Source organism: Corvus moneduloides, chromosome 2 (genome assembly GCF_009650955.1).
Source record: "Corvus moneduloides isolate bCorMon1 chromosome 2, bCorMon1.pri, whole genome shotgun sequence".
Classification (NCBI taxonomy): Eukaryota; Metazoa; Chordata; class Aves; order Passeriformes; family Corvidae; genus Corvus; species Corvus moneduloides.
In genome coordinates, this window is record NC_045477.1 from 64840474 (window position 1) to 64854700 (window position 14227).

At 35.1% G+C, this 14227-nt stretch overlaps 1 protein-coding gene across 8 annotated transcripts in view; it reads right to left on the minus strand.

Annotated features, from left to right (window-relative positions):
• Positions 1-14227, minus strand: part of PCDH9 (protocadherin 9) — a 683529-nt gene that overhangs the window by 495771 nt on the left and 173531 nt on the right. The window contains exon 3 of one of the 8 annotated variants that reach the window (XM_032099886.1): positions 7495-8927. The exons of the other annotated variants lie outside the window; for them this stretch is intronic. Within the exon in view, the coding sequence (XP_031955777.1) occupies positions 8907-8927 (21 nt within the window). The 3' untranslated portion in view covers positions 7495-8906. Of the gene's footprint in view, positions 1-7494; positions 8928-14227 lie in introns of those variants that run through there. 8 annotated transcript variants of the gene reach the window in all.

Sequence of the window (14227 nt, forward strand, 5' to 3'; positions counted from 1 at the left end):
TCCATACAACATGATGTCATGCTCAGCTTATAAAGATGGGGCTCAAAGAAGGGAAGGGGGACATTCAGAGTGATGGCACTTGTCTTCCGAAATCCCATGTTACGCATGATGGAGCCCTGCTTGCCTGGAGATGGCTGAACACCTGCCCACCCACAGAGCTTGGTGAATGAATTCCTTGATTTGCTTTGCTTGTGAGAGTGGCTTTTGCTTTCCTATGAAACTGAATTTATCCCAACCTACGAGTTTTCTCAGTTTAACCCTCCTGATTCACTTCCCCCATCCCACTGTGGGGGAGTGATCAAGTGACTGTGTGGGGCTGAGCTGCCTGCTGGGGTTAAACCACAACCAGCTTTTAACTATTCTGGTAACAGATAAACAATTTTTTTTTGCTTCATTATAATACAACAACCACTTTTATTTCATAAGTGGTTTTCTTCTTTATTTCCAAATCACCTTTGGTGGTGGGAAGGAAGACAGATGCAGGTTTAAAGCGAATTTAAACACAGTTTCAGCTACTAAGTGAAGCCAATTGCTTTAGCCATTTTTGAGGTATACATCGCTTTGTAATTCAGACATACAAAAATGTTAACACTTTTAAGCACGAGTGCGTACATAAGCAAGCGAAATAAATGTGGAATTAGTGTGGATGTTGTAAGAGAGCAGAAAATCAAGAACAGCATAAGTAGCTCAGACTGTTCCAGCTGAATCTAAACTTAACCCTCTTAGAACATGACTCCATGTTCTGCCCAGTCCATGTGTCCTATTTCCTATCTAGGTTTATCAGGACACCAACAAGAGAAGCATAGGAAATGTCCTTCTGTTGCCAAAATACAAAACTTGCATCATGTTCGGAATGTGCTCCGTGACATTTGCAGGGTTGATATGTCCCATGCTACAGATATCTTCAGTGTCCAGCTCCTGCTCCACAGTAAAGAGAAATGTGATAGTGGTGGAATGAAAGGGCTTATCTCTGTACTCGAGAACAAAGAAAATAGTGACTGATTGCAGTAGTTGATACCCAAGGATAAATTCTTAATCCAATATATCTGAACAACCTATTAAAATGACCAAAAAGGTATGGAAAGTTAGCAAGGGAAGAACTATAAAGTGATAGGTACAATAAGAAGCAAATCTTAAATTTTTTCTATTATTTTAACATTAAGGATTTTTTCTAGGACTGTAAAATTTCAATAGTCATTATAAAGCTCACATAGCTAAGCAAGTGACACTGCAACAGGTGTTAGTTCACTTTCTCTCTATTAAGAGGCAAAATTTATGAGCCTATCTAAAGAAAACTATAGCCATCAGGCATCGAATACCGACTGTGTGTTTCTGTAGCTAATCAAAACCCCACATGTTCTTGTTGAATAGGATAAATGGCCATATAAATTAATTTCAGGATTTTCAGGCAGAAGGCAATGTGCCTAAATACTTTTCTCGAATGTTACCAAATAATAGAATGCAAGCTGAAATTAGCACTTCTCTGCTACTAAACAGCTGAAGCCTTCTATACAGAAAGATCAAACAGACTTATAATAACTGGCATTGAATGCTAAATTGCATCCATAATATAATGCATACAGTACCATTATGTCTTCAACAGATGACCTAGGTCAAATCTAACCCCAAATCTAAAATACAATACAATTTAGGAAATCCACATACGATCAGGAAATATTGTTCTAGTCCAATACAGTGTACTTTGTAAAAAGAGCCACTAGAAATAGATTGATACCAGACCATCTGTACTATTGGTTCTTACAAATGGGAAACCCTGAATCTACAACTGATGACTCATGTATTAGCTTTACCAAAACTAAGCATATGAACTTTCCAAACTGTATCAGCTGAGTCAATTTTCAGTGAGTCAGCAAACTGAAAGTCCATCAAAGACAACAGCAAGTGAAATAACAGCTCTCCTGATTTTAACAGAAGAATTTGCTTCCTATTTCTTCACAAACAATAATACTTATTTTTTTATTGTGTACTTACTTTACTATGCCAAATAATTACAGTTTCTAATGGAAAATTTCTCAGAGATACCTAGATCTCAACAGATGATTGCATGTCAAATGTTTTTATCCTACACAATGCAAGGTAATGGATGGATAGGTAGATAGGTAAAAGGATAGGTACAAAGCATTAGTATGTGTGTGCATATAAATGTCTACACATGACAAGAAAGTTTTGTAGCAATCCCATTAAATGCCAAAAAGTCTTCTAAGTAGATGTTAAATACAAATTAAAAAAAAAAAAAAAATTCTATGTCTGGGACATGTAAGATGTTGTCCTTTAGTAACCTTTGGTTTTGAGGATGAAAAATTGAGATTTATCATCCATTTTTACAGTGACTAATGAGCTAATAAATTTATAGACAGATGAATGCAGAATTCTTGATTTCTCTTTAAAAAGGTACCTACAGCCTAAATGAATTCTTTTAATAAAATAGTGAATGCAATAAAACACAATAAAACCCATAAATACTGTGAAGGGACTATGTTTTCAGGAACTCTACCCAGCCCTTACAAACGTAAATGAGACTGTTTACTGTGGTACCATTACTCATTGAGTATAAATACTTTCTCTTTTAGTAAAGGCAAACTTTGTTAAAAACAAATTAATTCCCAGAAGTTGTGTATATTACAAATCCTTTCACACATAGAAATTGTAAGGGATTATAGATTTTAGTCCATGTTATACTAAGAAAGAGTTATTATCCTTCATGGCTTTGAGCAGGTAATTTCATTCTTTCTTCTCCCCTTTGCCTTCCTGTTCTTCACCTATGAATCCTAATTTTCTTGTAAGCTCTTTGAAGAAGGAATTATTTATATCTGTACTTTAATCCTCCAGTATTGACTGGGGACTGCAGGAACAATTGTAATACAGATCCATTGTTATGGATGCACAGATAGTCACAGCTGAAAGCGTCACACCTACACTATTGCTGCAGTTACCTATGAAGATGCTTCTTGGTTTAGAGCATGTGCTAGAACAAGCAAACTGATCTTCCTTTTGTCAAAAATTCCTAATAATTTATAATAGTTTCTGAAGTTCACTACAGACTTACTTCATTTATTGTCCTTATCACTCCATTCCTCCCTTTCTCTCTTCACTCATCTACTTTCTGTCCCTCTACAACATATTGCTACTGTGGGAGGTATTCACACTGTCTAACTTTAGTCAACTAATTTAGGGCTCTGAATCACCCTCTTTGAGTGCCTACATCTCATATAATATGACTATATATGGAATAGACATTTTTAAATTCAGGTGTTCTAATACATACTTTTTTCAAATACCCAAAGTAGCTTGGCCTAGGTGGTGTTAATATTCCACTGTATAAAGCAGTGACTGTCAACAGTAAGCAAATGTATTAAGTGACTGGGTTACAGGGACTTTTGCACTAGCTTGGCACCTCACTTTCTTTTCTTTTTTCTCACATAGATTTAATGCAGTAAGCACACTATCTGTAGCAAAGTATAAAAAAAAAAAAGAAAGAAAAGAAAAAGATTAAATGTAAACAGTATCTACTCATGGAATCTGCTAAAATATCTGGAAGAATTTAAAAAGCAAATGCCTGCTCAATAAATTGCTGCAGGAGGCTGCAGAGGCTGCAGCTGTAAGACAGTACATCAGTCCCATGCCTAACCACATCTTGACCTTTTTTCTGAGACTGTCAACAAAGGTGCCAATTAGAGCAATGATTTAGAGCAACACATTTTGCGTTCTGCTAAACGCAACTGTTACCACAGGGACAAGGATCATATGTTTTGCTTAATACTGGATGCCCGATTGGCTCAATACAGATCTTGCACTGACAACTACTTTGGTAAGCCCCAAGATGAGAAGCAGGTGAGTGCATCACCCACATAGCTTTCTTTTGATCTGTTGGGACACAGAAAAGCTTATACTGTAAATATCTGAATGATTTCCTGGTACAGTGTTGATTTTGTTTAGCTTATTATCTCTTTCACACAAATCCAGCCACCTAAGAAATTACTAAATTCTTTTTGTATCAGGACAATGTTAAAACTATTTGTTTCCATATATCACAACTAATTATGGCCATAAATTATGCATCCTAATTCAACATAATGAGAGCTGCAAGCCAGGTATTCAAACTTATCTTCTGAAAGCCTCCCCCTTCAACTAAGCCATGATAAAAGGCTTAATCAACATATGAATCAACTATCAAATTATTTACTTAAAGAATGGTAAATGAGATAAGGTGATGAGAGACAGAAGAAGAAGAAAATATTTTTCTGTCTCAGTTTCAAAATGAATGCATTTACTTTTGATAAAACTTAGAGAGGCAAGATGAAAACAATGCATATATGAATATGTGAATATGAACTGTCCATAGCATAAAAAAAGGAGTGAATTATGTACCAAGAGTAGGGAAAAGACTATGATGTAGTCTTAAATATAAGATTAAACTTCATCTTGGAGTTCCATTAACAGGATATACGCTGGTGATCTCACAAACAATATAATATAAAGACCACAAATCTATTTTGAGTGTACAAGAAAATCTTTAGCTGACACAGGCATACAAAGAATTACTTTGAAAGACATCAGTCATTTCTGTCTGTGGTTCACTACATTTAAAAAAACCCACATATATCTAACAATTACTATTAATTCATATATATCTAAAGTTCAATCAAAAAAAGTGGAACTAGTTTTACTCAACACTGCATTGTTTGTCCATCCAGATGAGTTCTGCTTCCACCACAGCAGTTACTAGGAACTGATAATCTAAGGAGAAGCACAGGATATGGAGTGACACAAGACGTGTCCAAGTAGGTTTTCAGTACAAGAAGCATTTAAAACTGAATCTGTAGAAGGTTTTTAGCAGAAGTATTTCAAGCTGAATCTGTATTAAGGCATACCGACTGACATTCATGATAGGCCTACTTAACTTGGATTTACCAAATACTGAGAGGTGGGAAGAACTTACACAACATACTCTGCTTTAAAGCTCATATTTCTCAGTGAATGTTACAAAAAAACTTCAAACATTGGGCTAAAATTTACAAGGCAGTTCAGAGATGTTTGCATGCAAACTAGCTACTGGTACATTAAAATGCTTTTACAGTTAGGCACAGGATTAACAAGTTTCTTTACCTGTTGTGTCCTTTTTAAAATAAGTAATATGTCTTTTTTGGGGATTTTCAGATTTTTTTTGGTCTTATGGTGAGAAAAAGTGTATTGCACAATAGCAGGCTATGATGTAACTATGATCAACACTTCTGTCTGTACTTTAAATCTTTAATTACTTTGCTAAAACTAGCCTGGGACAAAAAAAATTAAAAATACAGTACCTTGAAAATACACATAATTTTGAAGTTACAAAAAGAAGCAAATAGAACTGATATATTTTTAAATTTTAAAGAAAAAGACAGTATAAACTTTATTGCTTTACTCTTGGGGGATTTTCTTCTCCCCCTGCCTCCTGCAGCCCTAACTTACTATTGCATGAACAGCACTGTGTTATACCTGCTTAGTGGCAGATGAATTGGAACCTAAAAATTAAAGGCCAATCTAATTTCACTGTTCAAAATCAATGAAAGCTGAAATTCAACAAATACCACATGAACAATGAAAAGTTAGTGCGTGAAGCTATGACAGCTACCATTGCTTTTAAATGACAAGGCAGTTAACGTCTATTAAGTTGCACACTAAAGACTTGCCTTTAAAACAAAAAAATTATTCATTGAGCAGAATTGGTTTTTTACAAAACTACAGAGATAAATACAACATAGAAATCTCCAGTCTAGAGAACATCTTGAAATTTAATTATGTTCTTTTTTAATATGGTTTTACAATAAATGGTCAGTAAGAGCTGGGGAATATACCACAAAAGTTGCAATACTGAATTTAATTTTGATAGGAAAAGTTTAAATATTTCTACTGATTTAGCCCTGGGTTCCATACCAACTGGGAAAATTCAAAGGAGGCAGTCTGAGAGTTATGTTTTCAAAAGGCAATCCATTCTGTGAATGGACAGCATTCACAGACCTGTTGATGTTCACATGTTGTTAATGATACAATAATATATTTAAAAGAATACTTAATATGGAAGAAAATGATGTGGACATCTTGTGCATAGGCAAGATCCGAGTATCTTGTGACATCTTTGTTAGTATGAAGACAGAAGTTTCTTTTATTAAGATTCAGCTAGAAGAGTATTTTCTTGTCTAACAGATAAATTACATGATACCTTGTATGTTACCTGTCAAATACTTGATTTGATAGATTCTCCATTTCTCAAAGTGGTGTTGGTAGGGAAAAAAAATATTTGAAGTTAATGTAATAATTAATGTACCTGTCCATCTAGCTTTAGTGTTTTCAGCTGTTTTCTTCTGGGAACCATATATAATTCTGCTCTGAGAGCTTTGACTGGATGGTTTAAGGATCATGGTTTGTCTTACATAGACAAGTATAATTAAAAGTGTCAGGAGAAAGTCAATGTCTTTGAAAAATAGAGTGCCATCATAAAAAAAAAAACAAAAAAGCAGCAAAATCCCAAGTGATTTGAGAGTGTTCATAAAAAACAGCTTTTCAACAGTATCTTTGTCATAGTTGGATGAAATCTGAGTTCCACTTTAATAAAAACAGAATTCCTGTTGGTTTTTACTGATACTACTTTTAACTTTAAGTGATATTGTAAGAACTAAATAGAAAAATTAAGTATATTTATGTCTCTGTGATTGTATATATGTGGAAAATCCCCAGTAAGGGCAGGGAAAAAATTGTCCCTTGATCAAGATCTTGATCAATTATAGGAAGCTGACTATCTTACACATATACTTCTATGGCTGTAAAAGTCAGGTAAAAAAAAAAAAAAGAAACAAAAAAAGCTAAATTCAGAAAGATTACCTTTAGTGCCTCATAATTCTTTTAGTTTGCTTAGCCTAAAGAAAAAAAAAATCATAATTATACTATGGTTAATATGAAATTGAAATGCAGAGTAACCAAAAACACCACTCAATTCTGCTCCCAGTAGTTATGCAAACTCTCATGATCCAAAACTGATAGTTTTCTTGTCAGATATTTCAGGATGAAACAGGACTTTCCAAATAAACTAGTATTTTAGCCAATATCATCCTTTACAGCATATCCCCAATGTGATATTTCACTTACTGTCTTGTACACTAAAGTAATAACCATTGATACCACTCCCCAGAAAGAAGTCACTACTTGGGACTAACAGCATGGAAGGATGGAAAGTATTAAAACATTTTATTTGAAAAATGCAGTGTCTCTTATGGGTTCTGATATCCCACTAAACTGGGGAACACAGGTGGATGCATATCCTTTTAAGGAAAGTAGAGAACCCAGAAGCCTGTCTGAAAATATGAAAATCTGAATCTATTCAAATAAATTCTTATATAGGTTCTAGAGAAAAAGAAAAGAAAAAAAAAATCCTGCAAAGAAAGAAATACAGATTCTTCCCTGGAATATTATAGGGATACAGATTTACTCCAGACAGCATTTTAATACTTATTTATTGATATATTTTATCATGGTGAGTTTATATGAAAAATAGTGGGCTACAGGCTTTGTTTAGTGAGTAACAGCTTCCCAGAGGTGTTGAGAAGTATTCTGTGAGATTTTCCCAAATGAAAAAGCACCATTGAAAAGGCATATATTTATCTCTTAATACTACCTAAATACACACACTTTTCAAGAGATAAATTAACCCACAGCAATTGCAAAGCAGAGATATTTTCAGTACGAAGCCAGCAGCAGGCACAGTATTGTCACTGTTTTCCATATGCATTGTTTCCACAAAACTCTGCCTCCAATAATTTAATGTTATTTTCTTAGGTTTGGCTGGCAATCTGTAAAGACTTACACAATTTTTTATTAGGTTGCTGCTTATTTTGCAAATCTATTGTGAAAAGCATTCAGTTTGGAATTGTTGCAGTGAGCTCATATGTTTGGTATCATTTTTTCCTCTAAATTTTCTAAATGACACACAGTACAGTTTCTGTTCTTATACTTGATGCAAAAGAGTCATTAATATAACATTATGTTCACTAATAGGTGTGACTGTACAGTTTATGTTCTGTCACTTTCTTATGCTGCACAAGCCCTGTGGTACTTCAGAGCCTTCCAAAATTAAGTGAAGAGCACTGAGTCTTCTTCCTAGTCTTCCTTCAAATAAGAAACACTATATTTTTGATTGTGCTATATTATACTGGTAATTTTTGTATTGCTATGAATGAACAAAAAGGTCACAGTGCCAAGCTTTACTGTTACTCTCTTATAATTCAGCATCCTATATTTTACTGTATCAAAGTAGGTTGCTAAAGGAAAAAGAATATATGTAGTATAAATACTCTTATACACAGAGATATATATGTGTGCATATATATATAGATATATGTATGTATAACTGGTCCATAGATAGCCATAAATTATATTCCCTGTTCTGCCCTCTCATCTTATCTGGCACCAGCACTAGTTATTGAGGGGTTACTAGCATTTTCGTTCAGAAATTAAATACTTGATACCTGTTGTCAACTGTTAACTGTTGTCAACCTCCATTTTACCCAAAATAGCTTGGATTAGGGTTGGGTGGACTACAGTATGAAAAATACTGGATTTATGCCAGATAAAACTATGGGAATATCACAAGAAGTTCTAGCTGTCCTTATAGTTCCTTTACCAAACAGGAAGGGTCTGAGTTGCAGGTGTCTGATCACATTTCCACCAATATGTTCAGGATCTCTTTTAGTGTCCATTCTGAGTTCAAGGCAGTAGCATGCATCTGTGCAAGGTGTCCCAAGCAGTCTGAGGAGCCTTCTCTGTGCAAGCAATCTTCTTGGTGAAGAAAGGTGGTGAAGTCTGTTGCATACTGTAGGCAGTCAGGGTTGATGAAGCACACATAGACTCTCTCAGGGAGAGGATGGGGAACACTTGAGAGAAAGAGAGAGAGATACCAGGAAATAAGCAGGCCTAGGGGAGGTCAGGACATAAAAAGCCTCAAAATAAGTTTGCCCTGCCCTTCCCCTTTCCAACAAGAACTTTAGGTATTCCAGATCTTAAAATATCTTCGTTCATATCATATTGTGAAAGAAAGTCTTGAAAATTAACAGATGTCTAGACCATACAACTAGTTTGCTTTTTCCTTATTTTCACACAAAGTCTTAGCTGTAAGAAGTAGACTCATATACTGCTGCCTATTTGGACTGATTATATTCCTGCTTTTAAGGATTATCACCAAGACAATGCTAAGAACTGTTACATTAAAGCTTGCTCCCAGCTTGGTTTTGAATGTGTCTGCCCAACATAATGAATTAATTACTTTTCCATCCTCTGTCCTGAATTTCCATGGTTGTGGTTACAAACAAGATCGTTGTCTCTCAAATATTTAGCTTTAATTGTGAAGGCAACTTGGCCCTTAACCTTGTTAGAGTAATTGAATAAATGTGGCAAGAACAATGCTCCTCTCAAGAGATTCAGCCTCCACCTCAGTCAAAGACTAAGTAATTTTGGGATAGGATGCAAAACAAAGCAAAACTTTTCTCAAAGATTTAAAAAAAAAAAAAAAAAAAGCATATATATTGTCAATTTTCATTACAGCAAAACCTCCAACAGCAGGGTGCTTCAAGGCACCATACAAGGACCAAGTGTTCAAAATATATTAATTACTGTTAAAAAAAATAAGTGAACAGCAATTTAGCAAAATTTACAGGTAATAAGAAAGTCCTGTTAACCAAGTCTGAATAAGACAGGAAACTTGAGAGATAATTGACCAAGGGAGATGGGTGGCCATCTTAAAAGGGGTGAAAATAATTTATTTAAATGCAAAATAAGGCCTATTGGGAAAACAAACAATCAAACTAAAAAAAAATCAAAAAACCAAACCAAACCAACCAACCAACCAAACAAACCACAAAAAAAAAACCCCAAAGAAACCTAAACTTGTAACAGATAATTTGTTTTATCAGAGAACTCAATTACTAGCACCATCTTAGGAAAAACACCTGGGTCTCACTGCAGACAGCTCAATGAAGAGCCCTGCTTGATAAGCAGCTGCAGTCAAAAAAGCACATAAAATGTTCAGATGCATAAGAAATTAGGTGGGGAATAAGAAAGAAAGAAAATATGTCATTATATGAATCAATAATTTTCTCTTCTCTGGAATAGTGTGAAGTACTGGTAACCCCATCACAAAAAGATATTACTGAATTAGAAGGTATTCAGAAAAGAGTGATTGTGATAATTAGGCATACAGAGGAGCCTTCATATGAAAAGACTGAAAAAACTGAAAAAACTGGAATTGTTAAGCTTAGGGGAAAAAAAAAAAAGATGAAAGTATAAAAATGGTAAGTGGCAAAGAGAAAATAGATCAGGAGCTTCTGTAGTCCTGCATCTCATAATTCAAGAACAAAAGGACACTAAGTGAAAGTGAAAAGCAGCAGCTCCTAATCTGATAAAAGAGCATATTTTTTAATGCAGCGCATAATTAGATTATGGAACTCAATGCCACAGGATGTCACTGATGTCAAGACCTTACCAAGATTCAAAGAAGGATTTGGCACTTACAACTCTTGATATTCTTGGGAATCTTATGCTGACTAACTGTTAAAAGATTTTGAAAGAGAGGTTATGTGCCATATTTCATGATTTAAAAGACAATAATTTCTTAAAAGAATTTGGAGAAAAGTTCCCTCTAAGTGGATTTTCCCATCTCTGGCTGTTTGATTATTTTGTTCATTTCTTTGCTTGTTATGTTGGCATTTTTTCTTGAGACATCTGGGCAGTCTTGGAGAGAGGCTGTGTAATAATGAATCACTATTCTGTTCTAATTCCTATTATCCCAGTACTACCCCAGTATCTTAGTATCTCCTATGAAATCTTAGTATTAGGACTTTGGGCTTCCCTTTTGCAGAAGGGAATTGTCTTATGCTCTGTTGTATTCCACTCCATTCCAGTTAGCCAACTGGATTTGTCACCCATTGTCAATTAGTATAACCACTGCTGTAAGCTATATAGCATTGTGCATGTGTTTGGAGCAACAGTGAAACTTCTAGATGAAGAACCAAATACATTTTTCCTGTGACAGCTATACAACTGATTCTGTGTGCCCCAATTGCCTTCCAGCCCTATCTTAACCTCCAGCTATGCTATTGACATCTTGCTACACATCCTGCAGCTGGAAAACTTGCAATGTCTCTAAAATAGAGGCACTTTACTTTTTAAACTTCCTATTCTCCACAGCTTACTTACCACGTTTTTCTCCCTTCTGCCTGCCTTGCTGCTCACAGAGATAAAGTATTCTTGTTCCCATTTTTGTTCTTATACTATTTATTTTCTAATTCATTAGCATTTTCTTTACCTAGTTTTTTTCTATATGAAGATTTTCAGAGCAGGTAAACAGTGACAGGCACAAGCATAAAAGAACTTCTCCTCAGATCAGATCTGTTAAGTGAAAACTGAATCAAAAACAGAGTGTGAGAGATACTTCATAGAAGCAGGATCACAGATTAGGAGCAGCATTCTCAAACAGGTCTTCCTCCCACTGTTACTAATGTCATTACATTCTCAAAGCCAGAGGGGAGAGAGGCAGGAAGAAAACCTTTAAGTACCTGCCTATGTAGCAAGCAAAAAACCTGCTAAATTCTGTGGGGATTTGGGGGTAACTAGAAAGTAAGTGAAGATATTGGGGGTGGGGGCACATAGAGCAGGTGTGCTTGTAGGGCCAGCTCAGGGGAGCTGTACGTGCCTTGAAGAGAAGTTGAATTCAGACAGTGCTTACAAACCGGACACTGCAGAGAGTGAAGACATCTGGACAAGGGATAACACCTGAAAGAAGACAGGCAGCCCCAGCTGAGCTAAGATACGGCTAGCTACCACACAGAAACGTGTTATGTTTTGTCTCCTCTTCCCCAGCTTCCATCACTGAAGGAATGCAATGTGGCAGGTTGCCAGATTATCCCATCAAAGTTCTCCTTCACATAAAAGGCTAGACCTTTGAAGGCGCCTTCCAACCTGGGCTGTTGTATGATTCTATGAATTGGCACTGTATGTATTAGTACACTGTTTTGGTATTGTCTGTTTTCCTGAAGTTTCACATGCATGCCTCACTAACCAAACATAGTCCTATAATTATTTTATCTTTTTTTCTATTTCAGGATAAAAATATTAAAGTAGCAAAAAAAGGTTATGTTCTACCTCTCACATATTGAGCTGGTATATCACACACAATGCTACAAAGCACCATGCAGATGACATATTTGTGTTGCCTTTGGGACATCCACATTGCACTCACCACATGGTTTAGATATGCCTGAGAGTTTACAGTTAGTCTGCAAGACTGGTTTTAGGCTGAGTCCAATCCAAAGGACATGTACTGAGGACACTCAGGCATAAATATGCTATGGTAGTACAACATTCAATAGCAAAAGAGGAGGAGCTGGTTAGCAACAGTAAGGAATTTAATTCTAAAAGCCTAGAAGAAATAGATCCTATATTATGTGGGAAAATAAAAAGTGTGAATACTACTAGTCTCACAGGAATATGAGAGTTGTTTCCAATCTATGAGTATATACAAACATGAACTCAGAATAATTAGTATGTTTATTGCTCTTCACCTTTTAAATTTTTAAGACTTAATTGTCATTGATTACAATTCCACCACCACGTAACAAGGAAATACCTTTAATTTGAAAGGCATCTACTAGGGTAATTGTACATTGTATTTTTTCATCTTAAGTACTACATACATGAAAAAAAAAATACCCTAATAGTGCACAAATACTATATTTTCAGCCATATTTTGGCCATTTTATTTTACTAAAACTCACCCAGCTTTAACTTATCTTCCTTCTTGAGAATTCATATTGTGAAAAGAAGTAGCAGACCACCTGATCAGGAAGAGCAGATTTACCTAAATGTTCATTATTTTGCAACAAAAAGTTTCCACCTAGATGTTTATGCTCCCTTTTCAAGTTTCCCAGCCTTCCTTTTGAAGTCCTCTGTTCTAAATCTTGTCACCAGTTAAAAAGCATGGCCTGAAGTCAAGAAACATTTTCATATGAACAATTTACACAATTACTGAAAACTATTCTAACAATATGCTTTCCCCTTCTTAGCAAAGAAAAATAAATGCCACCCAACTATTAAAATAAAAGATAATATATTTCATTATAGTTATGTGAAATTAGGTTTCCCGTATTACCTCATTCATGGTACACAAATGCATGCTCTCTTCCTGTTTTGCATATTGAAGCCAAACAACATATTTTACTTTTTTTTCCCTATATCTCATATTAGGTCTGGGTTCTTTTGTTGTGAATTGTGTCTGGTATAGAAAATACACTTCTCTTACCATTAAAACAATCTTCTTATTTTGGAAATTTAAGCCAATTAGATTAGATAGAAATGTGCATGGAATGAAATATGGATGTGATAGATTTCAGAATCTTAGTTAAAGAAAGGGCACTTTGTTTTGTTTGATGTCACTGTAGGGCACTTGGTTTTGTTTTGTGCCACTGTATACTTGATAATGAGCTTTGGAAGAAGTACCAGTGAATACTATCCTATCTGCTTCCATTACAGCAAATGTCTTCCAAAAACAGAAAAGAGAATTTGTGCCTATTTTAAAAGACAAAAATTAACGTGCAGAATGTTGTAAGACCCCATTCAGCACTTCTAAAAAATGAACATTTTCAATCCGGAATTTCACTTGCCCAATTACAAGTTAGGTTTCAGGACTAAAGGTGAAACTAAGAGACCCTCTTAAAACAAAGGCCTACTAAGTTTTATGCTCTCTAATTTATTACAACTTTACCTATATTACATAGAAAATCATATTCAGTCCCATGCAGAACTCACTCGCTTGCTGGTAGCTTTCTCTACACATTATTTGGGATTTCGCATACACCACACTTTATCCTCAATCCAAAAGTGATTTTTTTTTCCCTTCAATGCAGAGATTGAGCTATGCTTAATGGTTCTGAATTGGCTTTCCTAAGGCTGAAAAGCTCCTTTTTTTTCTCAGACATTTCAGTCAGGAATGGTGTGATTGGAAGACACCAATGGCAAAGTACAGCTTTTTTTATTTTGTAGTTTTCATGAGGACATAAGGCACATTTCCATGAAAATAGTTAAGCAATTAGAAAAGCTTAAGCATACTTAATATTAAGTATAAACATAACTAATGTCTAAGTATAGTTATAAATATTACTTGTTCTTGACATAAGTATATGAT